Source organism: Typopeltis vanoorti, chromosome 12, assembly GCF_054136105.1.
Source record: "Typopeltis vanoorti isolate ZY-2024b chromosome 12, IOZ_Tvanoo_1.0, whole genome shotgun sequence".
NCBI lineage: Eukaryota > Metazoa > Arthropoda > Arachnida > Uropygi > Thelyphonidae > Typopeltis > Typopeltis vanoorti.
In genome coordinates, this window is record NC_143560.1 from 123,446,698 (window position 1) to 123,459,479 (window position 12,782).

At 34.3% G+C, this 12,782-nt stretch overlaps 1 protein-coding gene across 1 annotated transcript in view; it reads left to right on the top strand.

Annotated features, from left to right (window-relative positions):
* The window catches only part of LOC150101200 (SPRY domain-containing protein 3-like), a 221,963-nt gene that overhangs the window by 74,591 nt on the left and 134,590 nt on the right, over nt 1–12,782 (top strand). Inside the window, exon 5 of the mRNA XM_090401360.1 lies at nt 7,073–7,223. Coding sequence (XP_090257486.1) covers nt 7,073–7,223 — 151 coding nt within the window. The remainder of the gene's footprint in view (nt 1–7,072; nt 7,224–12,782) is intronic.

Here is a 12,782-nt window from a genome sequence, read left to right on the forward strand (position 1 = left end):
ACAGTATTTGGCTGATTTATTTCAGCAGCTCAATATTTTGAATACTAGCATGCAAGGGAAAGAAAAAAATATTCTCACATCCACTGACAAAATGAAAGCGTTTCAGAGAAAACTACAGATTTGGAAAAGAAAAGCTGTTGAAGATAATTTGGAAATGTTTCCATTGGTAAGTAACACTGCATAAATGAAACACTTCCAATAATAGTTGAACATTTAACAAGTTTAGAAGAAAAATTGAGTTCTTATTTTCCATCACTTAACACTGAACAATACGACTGGATTAGAAACCCATTTATGGAAACTTCAAGTGATTTTGGTTTAACATTAACAGAAGAAGGACTGGCAGCTATATCCACTGATCGTGGATTGATGATTAAACATAAGGAATTGTCTCTTGAAGCCTTTTGGATTTCTATATAAGAAGAATATGTGTCAATATCTAAAAAAGCTTTGAACATTTTACTACAATTTTCAACATCATATTTATGTGAATTAGGATTTTCTACCCTCGCCACAATTAAGTGTAAAATGAGAGGAACTCTTCAATGTATTGACGAGGGTTTGAGAGTTTGCCTTTCAAATATATGCCCAAACATTAAAGCAATCACTAGGACACATCAGGCTCATGTTTCTCATAAACACAAGAATGAATAAACTTAAGGTGTGTTTCATTTTATTTATTTTTTATCGCATTATTTTTTTTCTATAATATTTGACTTAATTATTATAACATATTTCTCAGAAATTTGTATATAGTGCGCCTACAATTATTTGTAGGATTTTAAATGCGACCCGACTTCAAAAAGTTTGAGAACCACTGGTTTAGACATTAAATAAAAATTTAGGTAATTGATTTTTATTAACTTTGATGATTTCATCCTGTAAATTGCACTGTAATTTTTTTTTTCCAGATTTATGCTAACTGATGGATGAATTATAATTATTCTTATTGTTTATTACATTCGATTAACACGATTTTGCTTAGTGCACATTAATTGATGGATTAATGAATCACATTAAGCGAGGTTTTCCTGCATTGCATTTCCTGATTTAATTCATAGTTAATATATAGTTATTTAATACAGTATTTGTATTCCTAGCCATCCACAGTGTTTTAGAAACATGCAAGATCTTTAATTAGTAGGTTATAGGCATACTGATATCTTGACCTCTGTTGGTCAGGCAAAACAGCTAATCCAGCCAGGCAACCAAAATGCCGAAAACTTAGTAGTGTGTGTGTGTGTGTATGTGTAATAGAAATTATTTACTAGTTGTGATTCTGCAGAGAATTTCCTTTGAAAGAATGGGAGAATAAATTAGTGTACAGAATTTTACCAATTGTACATACCTTTTTTGTTTATATTAAATTTTAGTTGGTGTTTCATTCTTTGGAATTTCACTTGTTAATTTTTGAGGTCAGCACCATTATTGGTAGAAATCTAAAATATCCTTACCAGCCAAGGAAAAAATAAAACTATAACTTAATTTTCATGACCAGCTATTAATATTATAGGAGGGAGGGAGAGGTAAATGCTCGAATAATAGTATGGTGTCCCAAATACACTACTTAGTGTACCCATTATCAACCTGTGTTCTAAGCAGACATTCACACTTAACTTAGTCATGTTAACACTTCTTTTTTATCCAATAGCTACAGTTCTAATAAAGTGGACAAATACTTAAGTTTCCTGCCAAACATATTTATTGAGATTAGGTTGGTTTTTTAAGAACCACTGGTGATTCAAAAAAAAAAAGTCTTGTGTACTTAATGTGGTGAAGCATAGTTTTTATTTTATTTTTTAAATCTCCCCATGGGATTCTGTGTAAGATAGGATAGACCTGACTGATCATAATTGTAGTAGATGTGTTTCTTGTTTTTCCAGAAGGACATTGGCAGTTCTATTTTTTCCCCATAACCAAGACTACTTGCTATGGCTGTAGAGGGTGTCCTTCTTAAGACTTCAGGCTTTCATTCTAATTATTTCCACTTTATTTTTGTGTTGCTTTTGTATACATTAGAGATCTTGTATATTCTCAATATCTCTTTGACAGAGATGAAATATTGCAGTTGCTCAACCATCAGTTCATTCTTTGTCATCTTCATCACATGACACCAAAAATGAACTTCAGTTAGCATAAACTTAAGTGTGCAATTCCTTCCAATCGTTTTAACTTTTTATCTAATTCCTGAATTTCTAATAGCCTGTTACATAGTTTTCTGCCAGCTTTATTAAAATTTGTCTTGCCCTCTCTTTGTCAACATTCAACTTCCTCTGCTGCCATTGTGATGCTTGAGTAATCTGTTGAAGATGTCTGCACATCTGCAGCAGTTTTGTTATCAGATAGCTAGGTCATTCATCTTCTGCATCCACTCTTTCTTTTGAAAACCTTAACATTCATACTCATAAGTATATAGCTTCTCTTGCTTTGCATAATAGACTGAGTTTATTTTTTAGATGAATGTTTTCTTTAATTTTGCATGAAATTTGATGTTTACTTGTTACTTTTTTAATCAAGCACAAATGCTGCAAATTAAACAATGGATAAAAATATTATTCAACACTATCAGTGTAATGGAGTGTAGCTTGGTAAGCTATGAAGAGTAGACAGGTTACAAGTATCTATTTTTTATACAGGCAAAGTATAATTAATTAATTTGGTAATCAGCAGTCAAAGTCAACAGCCATGTATATGGTTGTGTTACTTTATAGCATCATCTTATATTTTATTATGAAAGCAGTCAGAACGAGTTTGTTATACTCCATGTAGTGCTTAGTTTCTATGCTAAGTTCCCTTAGTTCTTAAGAAAGAGCCATATGGCTCATTTTGGTGACAATGCTTAATACACTTACAGTACATCTGTTATCAGTAATAACTGCATGATCCATTGATATTTTTCCATCTTATACATTGTTTCTTTACAATAAGTGTAAACATTCCAGATTATTCATTAGCAACATGAATAAACATTAGTATTACAATAATTGTCATGCACCGACCAAAGGTTCACTTATGAAAAATACAATTCTCTGACATTTGATTGCTTTAGTATTGAGTGAAAGTTTTTGCTCTCTTTAAGGTTTCTGCCTGGTCTCTGAAGAGAACTAGCTAGTTCACAACAGCTGTCGGGCCAATGAAACCTTTATCAGAATGCACTAATAAAAGGTGAATACAGATGCTTGAGTAGAGGTTGTATTCTTTTAAGTAGTGCAAGCTAAGGCAACTCTGATGCCAAGGATCGTATTCTCGGCATAATGTTGGATCTTTAATATCCACTATTTCTGTATGCTCTTAGTTTTTTCAAATGTAGAAATCTCCTCAGCCCATTTTAAATAATTTTCTATTTTAATAAATTTTCTAATTTTAATAAATTTCCCAAGTACAGTTTTCCCGCATTTAGTTTAGTAAGTGATAATCTTGTAAAAATCAGTTCTTATTGTGTTATGGACTATGCAGTATACTTCTCTGCTGTAGTTTATTGCGACTCCCATCCATAAAAGTTCATACACTTGTATTACATTAGTGCTGTGATGGGTAATTATTTTTTACATAATCTGGAAATCTTGCTCTATAGACCACACAAATTTTTTCAAGTCAATTCAGCTTCTAATAAGTTGGATGGTAGTTTCATACTAGGCAATAAAATTTTCCCGCCTAACTTTGTGTGTAATTGGTATATCCTGATTGGGAATGTATTTAATAATATTGTGTAATATTTGTCAGTGGTTGCTTTTGCTCCTAACTGCCAAAATGATTGATATACATTCCTTCTAGTAGTCCAGCTTAACAAAAGTTGGATGAATTTTATATGTTGGTCCCTCTGGAAGTGCAGTTTTATCTTGCAACATTAAATGACCTATTTTTGAATTACATCATGCCAAGATATTAAAACTAAGCATGCACCACAGTGTATTCGTAGAACGTTCTTGCATAGCTGTGGACTTTTCATCATGTGCATGGGACTTCTCATACATATCTCAAAAATGTTCTGTACATGTTGCACTGATGTGAAAGCAACCCATTTTATCCTAATACATCTATCTTATGTATCTTATATGATCATGAACATATTGTATTGTATATTGCAAAAAATAACTCCAAATTAATCACACAGAATTATGACATACTTTATTAAAACAAGATACTGATTGTCATCATCTTTGTAGTTTTATTTATTTATTTATTTATTTTTATTTTTTACTCTGTACTATTCTATTGTTGTTAGCTTTTCTTAATATATATAATTAAGAAATACAGATGTACCCAGGTCATCATGGAACATGACTGTATATTAAGGTAAAGATACGTTGATACCAATATAGCAATTTCCTGTTTTACAACAATCTGTAAATTACAAGAGAAAGCATTCAGAGTTGGTGCAGACTTTAAAAGCTTCATTAGAGTCATGGTCAGTTATACTAGGATGTTTTGAAAATTTGTCGACCTCGACCATAGATGTCAACACTATCGGCAAGATTTTTTTTTTTTAAGTTGGTACATCTGTCATAAGCATCCATATGAAATTGGAAGTCATTCTATAAAGTAGTTTGTTTTATACAGCTGTCTAAAGCAAAAGTGTTGTATGTATCCCTTGAAATGGATAAAATTGAGTATTGTGAAGTTATAAAATTCTTTGTAAAAGAAGGTTTAATACCAAAAGAAATTCATTCGAAGTTCATGAAAGTCTAAGGATACTCTTCTCCTTAGTTTTCGACAATTAAGAAATGGGCTACTGAGTTTAAACGTGGCCGAACCAGCCTTGAAGAGATGATCCACGTGAAGGACGTCCAAAAAGCGTAACAACACCAGAAATCATTGATCAAGTGCACAATATGGCATTGGATGACCGGCAAGTCAAAGTGCGTGAATTGCTGAAACTATAGGCATTTCAAAAGAGTGTGTAGGATATATTTTGCATGAAGAATTGCAAATGAAAAAGCTTTGTACAAAATGGGTGCCGTGCTTGCTCACAGCAGATCAAAAACGCACTCACATGAAAATCTCTGAACAGTGCTTGGAGCGTTTTAACAAGAATTAAACTGATTTTGTGCATTGATTTATTACTATGGATGAGACTTGGATTCACCATTACACACCAGAATCCAAACAGCAGTCAAAACAGTGGACAGAATCCGGTTGTTCAGCTCCAAAGAAGACAAAGTTGGTTCTATCAGCAGGAAAGATCATGGCATCGGTGTTTTGGGATGCTAAAGGCATTTTTTTTATTAATTATCTTGAAAAGGGTAAAACAATAACCGTGGAATATTATTCTGATCTTTTAACCAGACTAGACGAAAAAATTCGTGAGAAAAGACCCAGTTTGCAGAAGAAAAAAATCATGTTTCACCGGGACAATGCACCTGCCCCCAAAGGTGTTTTGGCAATGGGAAAATTAAGGGATCTGCACTATGAATTGCTGGAACATCCACCCTAATCCCCAGATTTGGCTCCCTCTGATTTCTGTCTCTTACTAAAACTAAAACTCTTCCTCACTGGCCAGCATTTTTCTTTGAGAGATGATTGCAGCTGTAGAGGGGTATTTTGCAGATCATACTGAGAACTACAGGGACGGGATAATGTTTTGGAATAAATGTATTTCTTAAGGGAGATTATGTTGAAAAATAAAAATAATTTTGAAATTATAAATCCGTTTTTCATTGTTAGGTTGAGAACTTTTCAGACCATCCTTGTATATAGCTGCATCAAGAGTTGGTTTGGAAAATTATTTGTGATAGCAAATTCAAGAAAAACGCATTGTCCACATACAGTGCATTATTCTTTCAGCAGCAAGTTGTAATGTGATGATTATTATCAGTGTTATAAATAAAACATTTGTTTTGTTCAGTTGACCCTCAAGCATAGCACACCTCTGGGGGACGCTAGAATAATTTGCTTTAGTGGATAGTTTGCTATAGTGAATTGCATATATTGCTTTGGTAGGTACTTCTCAGTAGTTTGTTATAGTGGAAATCATTTGTATTTGTTCTCGGTAATAATGCACGATCCATTGCTTTTTTTCATCTTATACACTGTTTCTTTACAATAAGTGTAAACAGTTGGAATATTCAATAGCAACATGAATAAAGGATAGCATTACAATAATTGTCATTGCTGTAGTACAGTTGGAAGAACAACAGGATATTGCCCCCTTCAATTGGAAAAGACGAGTTTGATTCTCGGCATGATGAGAGCAATCTTTATATGGACTTTTTCATTTGAAGGCAAGGTAGCTGATATCATACAGGGGTAGCAGGGTTTTTCCTCCAGGAAACTCAGATTTTTCATCCTACATATAGGAAATCTGTCATGAGAATACACAATTCATAGACCAAAAATACTATTGGTGGCTGTGGGCAGTAGATGGCATTGTGTATAGTTGGAGGATTAAACAGTAGAGATGGTGAGTTTTGTGTAGTGGAGTCGAGTACCCTCCCAAGATGTCCTTGGACTCCTTTGAGCTGTCATATAGTAATAATAATAATGGTATTCTGATTACGCTCCCTGATAAAATTAGGACATCAGTACTAAAGTATCTTGGCACCTGTATTTCAGAAACAAAAAATTGTGTTTATTACTTCACTTTTCAAATGATTGAAATTTGTCAAGTGAAGTGAACAAAATTAATTTTTCAAGAACTGTAAAAAAAAAAATTATAATAAATAATGGCTAAAAATGGTGGTGGTAGTCATCATCATTTTAATAATTTATTATTATTCTCACTATATCAACCCATGATAATATTCTAGTGAAAAGCCCCAACATGTCCATACATTGCAATGCTATCTTCTTCTTCTTTCACTATGCCTTATCCCATGTTAAACGAGGTCGGCGCACCGATCTTTAACTTCCTCTTCCAAGTTCTCTGGTCCAAGGCGTCCTTTGGACTCCATCCTTTCTCCCTAAGATCCTCTGTCACCTTATCCCTCCATCTGAGCTATGCTAAAAGAAATTCATTCTAGTAAACTATCCACTATAAAAAAGTACTTCTGTGGTTCGTAGGAGTTTGTTATATTAAAAGTTGACTGTATTATTGGAATTATTTTATGAGTTAATTTTTTTTTTTTTTCTCCAGTTTGTACAAGGGCACATCCAAAGGTTTAGTATTTGGACCAAAATGTGAAGCTGGTGATAGGATGGGATGTGGTGTGAAATATGATCATTTACCTCCTCAGGATAACCAAAGGCCTTTTTTGCTAGTCTTTTTTACAAGAAATGGGAAGGAAGTAAGATGTTCTTATTATACTATTTCATATATAAATTTTCTCTTTCACTTGATAGTTCAACTCTTAATAGTTCAAAACCAAAATCTAGCAATGATATAACTCTGGACGTATAATTCAATGTACAAAATTTGGAATAGTGAAGTATCTTTAATACTATTACTTTATTACATCTAATTACCGATTCTGCAATAAAATTCAATACAATGAGATTATAGAAACTTTTTAACAGTCTATGGCTAGTGAACTGGCATACGTATTCTAGAACTGCCTGGCCATGGACTGTTAAAAACTTTTTATAATCTCATTGGATTCAATTTTATTGAAGAATCAGTAATTAGATGTAATAAACTAGTAATATTAAAGATACGTCACTATTCTAAATTTTGTCCATTGAGTTATATGTCTGGAGTTATATTACTGCTAGATTTTGGTTTTTAACTATTGATTAAAAAAAAAAAAAAAAAAGAAGGTAACTGAATATGTATAGTAGCTAACAAATCAATCCAACCAAGCCGAATTTCATCAAGTTATTGGTTTTAGTTCACTATTTTAGTTGAGTGCTGCATGTTTTAATTGTCATTGTAGTGTTTATTAACAGTGTTGTGTGTTTTTAATAGTGTAAACAAAATGACATTTGTAGTGTTTTATTCATTTTGTGTAGCTACAAAATGGATATATTTCTAACAAATCATTCAAAAACGTGTACTCTTTCTCAGCACACAAAGATTCATTACTGAAAGACAAATTGCCAGTGAGTATGGTGTTGGTTAGGGTACTGCTAATACAATTTTAAAGAGGCTTAGCGAGACAGGTACCTTTTCTTCTGACAAAACAGGAAAACTACACTTGTGTAAATGTGTCTCTATTTTTGGCCTATTGTTATAATAAGTTGCCTTCTGTTTGTAATATGTTGTTGGCTGTGCGCCTTTGTAATCTTTCATTTGTTTGTTCTCTATCCTTACTAGTTTCTATCTCATGTCTCCTTAATTGCTATCTCTATCTATATATCGTAATTCACTCTTTCACACAGAACTTATTCTACCTTCCGTACTTCCTATCGTATGCTATGCCTAAGAGTACAGGAAATTTATTTGTTTAGACTGCGCCACCAGTATCCTTTTCTCGGCATAAGACTTGGTAATACATCCGGCAGACTTCTCTCTCTTTCTAGCATAAACTCCTTTCATTCAATTATCATATACAGTCATGGTCCACATGCACTTATTATCGTTTCTAGTACCTTATTTGTTTCCTGCTTACAGGCCTGAGTTTATTTTGAAACAGTGCATTGTAAATCACAGATCAGGCGGCACTCTATTGACATATAATAAACACAGTTATTTGCACTAAGACAAAATTACACCAACTGCACGATAGGGAGTTTACTCCTTCTACCTATTCGTTAAAGCTAAATGTTAAAACTTTCTTTTCAATTCTTGACAATTATACAACATAAAATATTCTTTCACTTTCCTGCTTACTGAATAAAATTCTTATCTATTCATAAGGAAATTAATTTGCTATACTAAGCTATTACAAATATGTACTCCAATTACTAACAAGCCAATAAAAACTTCCTCATAGACATTGCTTATTCTTAGCACCTTATATTTATCAGTCCACTATAAATAGTTCTCGTAGATTACATAAAAAAATAGAACATATAAAAGGAACAAATTCACATAAGTTCTGGCATCTTTGTCATGCACTTATTCATGATTCCGTTCTACAGTCCTAAACTTTTCTTCTCTCAGGCTTTGGATTTCATCCTACAGTGTCTCGTATCACCAGCGTCTCATCAGGGATGTTATTGGATCTGGAATGCAGATTTCCGGCACTCATGGGCTCGAGCGAGGGGATCTAGCGTACGGAGTATATGCATTCTCGTCCAGGTGGTGGTGTATTCTTCTCCGGTACTGAAGTCCACTCTTTGGTCAGTAGCTTCCGGCGATCTTCTGCTGCAACGTCATAGATCTAGACAGCTTCCTGGCTTCCGGTGGATCGGCGGTCTTCTCTTCTCTACCTCCTTCCAACCTCTGGCATGACCTAGGCGAATTGTCATGTCCTCGATAGTCGACTACCAATATTTGATGTTCTCGTTGACGGCTTTTAACCCTCCTTCTTCGGAACCTTGCATGAAGAGTTGAGCCCCCGAAGAATATTCGGCGTGACTCCTTGATCTACTACTAATGCTGACTATTTCTTTCTTCTCTTAAGGGCACTCCTAAAATTCGTTTTGTTGGACACCGGAACCTTGTCTGATCCGTGCCGACCCTTTTAACATTGACCTTGAAGGTGGTCACATACAGAGCTCGTAAACAAAAGTTTCTTATTCACTTAGTCAGATCAATAATATAAAGTTTCTGGTGGCAAAGCATTACTCTTGTTTTTACCATTTTTGGATGTTCTTTGTTTACAAAGTTTGAGCAAGTTAATTCCCATCAGATGATTTACATAGGCTTTTGAATTCTTTGTACAGAGACATACAAGATTATTTTTATAACACAATCTTTTGAAATGTGACCTCTGTAAAAGTCGATGTAAAGCTCTTGTAAAATTCTAAACCACATCGAATTTTACACTTGCTCAAGACCGTTCACTGGTTAGGAAAAGCAAAATGAATCCAAGATTGTCTGGTGTGGGCTTAGAGACCTGGCAGCTAGGGGGATTAATGTTCCTGACATGATAGTCCCTTGAAGATTGTTGGAAGCAGGGAGGACTGCCCACAGATCAAAAGAGATCAAAAACTGTTGAGAAGTGGATGGTCATATTTTCAGGTGAGAGCCATTTCTTTGTCCAAGGAGAGCAAGTACCCTATGTTCGCAAATCACCGGCTGAGAAGACTTTTCCCACCCACCTTCAACAAGCTCCTAAACACCCAGCTAAAAGATGTTCTGGGGTTGTTTTACACATGATGATCCAGGATCACTTGTGCTTGTTGATGCTATGATGAAAAGTGACCAATACATAAAAATATTGGAGAAAAGAGTGGTCCCACAGATCCAGGAAGACAAAGAACTCATCTTCCAACAGGATCTCACTCCATGCCTCACTTCAAAAAAGTGAGAATTCCTCAAAAATCGCAACGTCCAATTGCTTCAGTGGCCAGGTAACTCTCCTGACATTAACCCAATAGAAAATTTGTGGGCCATAGTGAAAAAGAGACTTGGAAAATTAAATTGTGTTGCAAAGGATAACTAAATACAATCCATTATAAAAGTATAGTTTCGCGATGCAGAAATAAGGAAAATGTGTTCTATGTTGGTAGAGTCCATGCCTAAGTGAATTAATGAATTTATTAGGAACAGAGGAGCGCACATATAAATTATTAGATAAAGTTGGAGTTTAATTTTTGTACTTATTTTCTTGCAAAATTAAAATGTTCTTTAAAATATGAGTTTTTGGATTAATTTGTTTACTACTGTATATGCATGCACGCACTGTTTAACCCCTGAATTATTATTATTTATTTAGGTATTACTGTTGCTACTTAGTAGAAAACCAAATATTTAACATGAAGAATGTGTGTTTATGTCAAGTGCTGCATCTTCATTTTGTTGTAGCTATAAAAAAAGATCAAAATTTAGTTAGTGCAATTAGGCAAACATGGCTAACACTATTTTCTGTAATGAAGTCATGGCATGCCTCTGCTACTCATTTGTGGTTTTTGTTGTCGGTTGGACAGTTTTGTAATTTACATGAAAGGGAGGAAAACAGTGTTCTCTGTCTCTCTCATCCATTTCAGAAAGATTACAAATCATGTTTTAGGATTAACCACCCGATCATAATTACCAAGAAGTTTTCTGAAAAGCCAAATTACTTAGCTGAGACAGACCATCAAGATAACCTCCATGGAGTTAGATAAGCGATATCACCCATAATATATTTCCTTGAATTCATCACATTATCAGTACTCATCACTTCCAGAGGTAAGCTATTACAATTATACACTAATCAATGAAAGAAAAATCTAGCCTTCACCCCTTTCTTGACTGCATTCCTTCTCAACTTTACGGATACCCTATCATATTTAGCGAAATCATATTTTTAATATGATTCTGCCATTAATACCATCTGTAAGGCTTCTAATTTTTCTCAGAACTCTCATACCTGTGGTCTCTCATCTTTGATGAAGTACTTTATTTCTAACCCAACTCCTCAGATCCATAACTTAAAACTGGTTTGAACACAGTTTTTTACACTGCTGTTTTGAGGTTTGGCTAATTTCTCTTTTATTCCATATAAATTTCAGCCGGTTTCCTACCATACTATCTTTGCTTATTCTATTCTCTTTTCTAGATTTAATTTGCCATCTTCACTAAAACTGTGCCTAAATAGCACAAATATTTTTCTTATTCTATAGATTCTCTGTTGAGAATGTCAAGTGAATTCCAGATATCATTCAGGATGAGGCCTTGATTTCTGTTAAGGGAGCCACATGAATGAATGAATGACCAAACTAGACCCTTTAATCCTTTGAGCAACAAGTTAAAAATACATCTCACTTTTCATGGCATGTAAATATATGAAAAAAATAGGGTTTGTTACTAAGATATTGCAATGCTCCAGCAAAAATTCAGAAGCCAGTGTATACTGGGTAACTGTAGTTAAACTTTGAATGCATGTGTGCATGCACACACACACATACTTATGTAGCTCAATGGAAGTGCCGTTTGCTTCCTCAGCTCTAGACTGTCCAAAGTAAGACAACTAGATGAACTTTTTCGAAAATACTCCCGAGTTAATCAGTCTCTGGCACAGGCAAGTGGATTTTTTTTTTCCTCACAGAAACTCAGGTTTTTCATCCTGTAAACTCAAGAAAACCAACTGTAGAACCAACGCTATTTCAGACAATAACATATTGTTAGTGTTAGGGACCAGATGATGGCAGCACTTGTTTGCCAGTCTCCTCACTAAATCATTCTTAAAATTAGTGAAGTCTTGGGCCAGCTATATCAGATTGTGACTACCTGTGGAGATTGAATTATCCATTTTGTCTCAAAATTAGATAGAGATAAAATGGCCTTGAATACTCCATAAAAGGGAATAAAATGCATTACCTGATAAGCTGATATCATCATCAAATTCCTCACATATGCCTATATACCCTCAAGGTGAGTACAGGATATGATAGTACTACATGAAAATTTTACATCATTACTAACTTCCTATCTAACAATTTTTCTCCAAATCAATCTGTTACCTGTCAAGACGCCAACATTATCAGATCCACCTATATCTTGGTCTTCCTCTGTGTCTTTTTCCTGCTAACCTGACAGAGAACATCATCATCAAATTTCTGACATGTACCCTCAAGGGGTGTACAGGATATGATAGTACTACATGAAAAATTTACATCATTACTAACTTCCTATCTACAATTTTCCTCCCAATCAGTCTGTTACTTGTCAATACTCCAATATTATCAGATCTTATATTTCTATCATCTAAGGCACTTTGTACCGTATCAATATACCTATATCTTGGTCTTCCTCAGGGTCGTTTTCCTGCCAACCTGGCAGAGAACACTTGTTTTGCTAATCTTTCCTCGCCCATTCT